This window comes from Vairimorpha ceranae (genome assembly GCF_000988165.1).
Source record: "Vairimorpha ceranae strain PA08 1199 chromosome Unknown NODE_275, whole genome shotgun sequence".
NCBI lineage: Eukaryota > Fungi > Microsporidia > Nosematidae > Vairimorpha > Vairimorpha ceranae.
In genome coordinates this window covers 1-2,518 of record NW_020169570.1, presented here as the reverse complement: position 1 = coordinate 2,518, position 2,518 = coordinate 1, and the positions used below count along the sequence as shown (strand labels likewise).

The 2,518-nt window shown below is 24.3% G+C and overlaps 2 protein-coding genes across 2 annotated transcripts; one reads left to right on the top strand and one right to left on the bottom strand.

The window, feature by feature from the left end:
- AAJ76_2750002518 (hypothetical protein) lies at positions 1-150 on the top strand (the record flags this gene model as incomplete). The annotated part of the gene is made up of 1 exon (XM_024474912.1): positions 1-150. A coding segment is annotated over one exon (150 nt), but the record flags the coding sequence as incomplete, so codon positions are not given.
- A 1,206-nt stretch (positions 151-1,356) lies between these two features.
- On the bottom strand, positions 1,357-2,518 carry AAJ76_2750002 (hypothetical protein; the record flags this gene model as incomplete). The annotated part of the gene is made up of 1 exon (XM_024474911.1): positions 1,357-2,518. A coding segment is annotated over one exon (1,162 nt), but the record flags the coding sequence as incomplete, so codon positions are not given.

Genomic DNA, 2,518 nt, shown 5'->3' with positions numbered 1-2,518 from the left:
TTTTATAAACTTGGTGATCCTCAAATAATTCAATATGATAACGAAAAAGAATTTAGAAATTTTTGTTTGATTGATTTTTGTAAGGGAGGAAACATTGTTTTAGTTCATGGAAGACCGAGACACTTACAAAGCCAAAGTAAAATCAAATAACTTAACCAAACGCTCACATGATATTTGCAAAAACATCTGAATAGTGGTGTGTTCGCTGCCGGTAAAAATTGGACTGCGCTTTAAGATAAGGTGACTTATGAGTACAATGTAGCGATACATTCTGCAACCAATAAGTCTCCATTCAATCTATTTTTTGGTAGAAGTGGGTTCAATACTGTAACGTGTCCTATAGATAGTAGCATTGTTGATTCGGATGATAATCATAGTGATATACAAGTTGAAATTATTGAAGAGAATGATAATAAGGTTATTGATACAATTATAGTTAATCAAAAATATTTAGCACGCATGGACAGAAAATGCTTGCATAATTCTATTAATGACATAAATATAGGAGACATTATTCTGATAAAAAAGATTTTGATACAAATAGTAAAACAAAGAAGTTAAAATTAGACACATTTTATTCTACACTTAGAAAAGTAACTAAATTCTATCAAGTAATCGTATTAAAATTGAAAATAATGGTACTGAAGAAATTGTATCAATAAGCCTAGTGAAAAAAATAAATTCTTTTGATTAATTTTCTATTTTTTTGCTTGTTTACATTCTTAATCCCCGTATTGTTCATAAAAGTGATTTAATATAGATTTGATATGCCAATCACTCTGTATATAACACATAGTTATAGCATCGTATAATTTTAATTTTTTCTTTCAATTTTTTAATTACAAATTTAAAGGTTTTAGAGTAATTTTTTTATTTAAATTTAAAGATGCATTTCAGCTTTTTTTTTCATTTAAACTTTGAAAATAAAAAAATTTAAGATATTATATTTTTTTAAAAACTCTCTTTTCCAATAAATTTTTTTTCTCTTAAATTAATTTTTTCTTTTAATTAACTATGATTTCAATTAATCATATTTAAATGCCAAAATTATACTTAGAAAAAAAAGCAAATATAAGCCGTAAACCAAAAAAAAATTAAAAAAAAGTATATAGTTGCTTTCAGATAAATAATTATACAGATAGGTTAATTTAAAGTAGAACAATGAATATAATTCTAAACACGGTCGTGCTCTGGGTGCATGACACTTGACATAAAATAATCTTGTTTTTATTAATTCAAGCAAAAATTTATTAATGATAAACCGGCCAATTTTTTTCTAAATATAGCCTTATGAGCAAGCATTTCAGATGTTAATAAAAATTTAAACATGTATTTTTCGAAAATAAAAAAAAATAATTAATTAAAATTTACTTCAAAAACCCTTTTCAATCTTTTTATATTTAAACCATATAATTCTACCTTTTTTGCAAATTTTCGTATATTGCGAAAAGTCAGTAATAATTTTTTTTCTACTTTTAAACCAGAACAATTGGCATATATACTTTTATTCATTAAAATTTGACGCATAAAATTTTTTGTCTTTTCGAAGTTAACTTTTAACAGCATTTCATCAATCATAGTCACGATCAATTTTAAATTACTTATAAAATCACAACGATTGTAATATATAAGATTTAAATAATTTCTAAAGTTTAAAATTAATTGTGCAATTTCTTTAAGAAATTCAAGACAGTCGAAAATAAGATTTTTTGTATTAACTGATAAAATAAGAATTTCGGCATCGTTTTTTATAATCTCAATATTCGTATTTTCAAAAGATTCAAACCATTTACAATGATACGCAATTCTTTTTCGAATGTTACGATATTTTAAATCTCTTGTGATGTTATCGTTTATAAGGTATACAAATGAACGTGGTAGTACATTCAAGAAAAACATATCTTTAAGTGCTTGAAACTTTTTTTTGTTTTCAATTAAAGTATTAAAAGGCATAACATGGGAAAAATCTAATGAAAAGCTTTTAGTAGGTATATAATCTGAAATAATATCAGCATTTATTTTTTCTTTTGTACCATTTAGAGTCAAGTCGTTGTTATGTAAAGAATTTTTAAAGTTTACATTACTATATTCGTTAGTAACTACTTCATTATAATTTAGATTACTATACTTGCTAGAAATGTTGTTGTATGTATCTGCATATTTATCAATATCACACTGTGTAAAACAAGAATCAGTAGGATCATAATTGTTTTCGTTACAACAAGTATGTGATTCAAAAACAAACTCTTGCAAAAAATCTTGTTTATCATCATATTTACTAGATTCCCAATTATTATAACTTTCAATTTCTTTATACAATTCAGTTTCAAAAACCAGATTATCATATTTTTTATAATTGGGATCAATGGAATTTTGAGTACAATCTAAAATTAAGTGATCTATTGGAAATATATTTCCTTGCTCAACAGGTATATTCTTTACTTTCTTAGGCGAACTTAAATCAGAAAGCATGTTGATTTGTGTAGAAAAATTATTTTGATTTATCATAGATATCTTT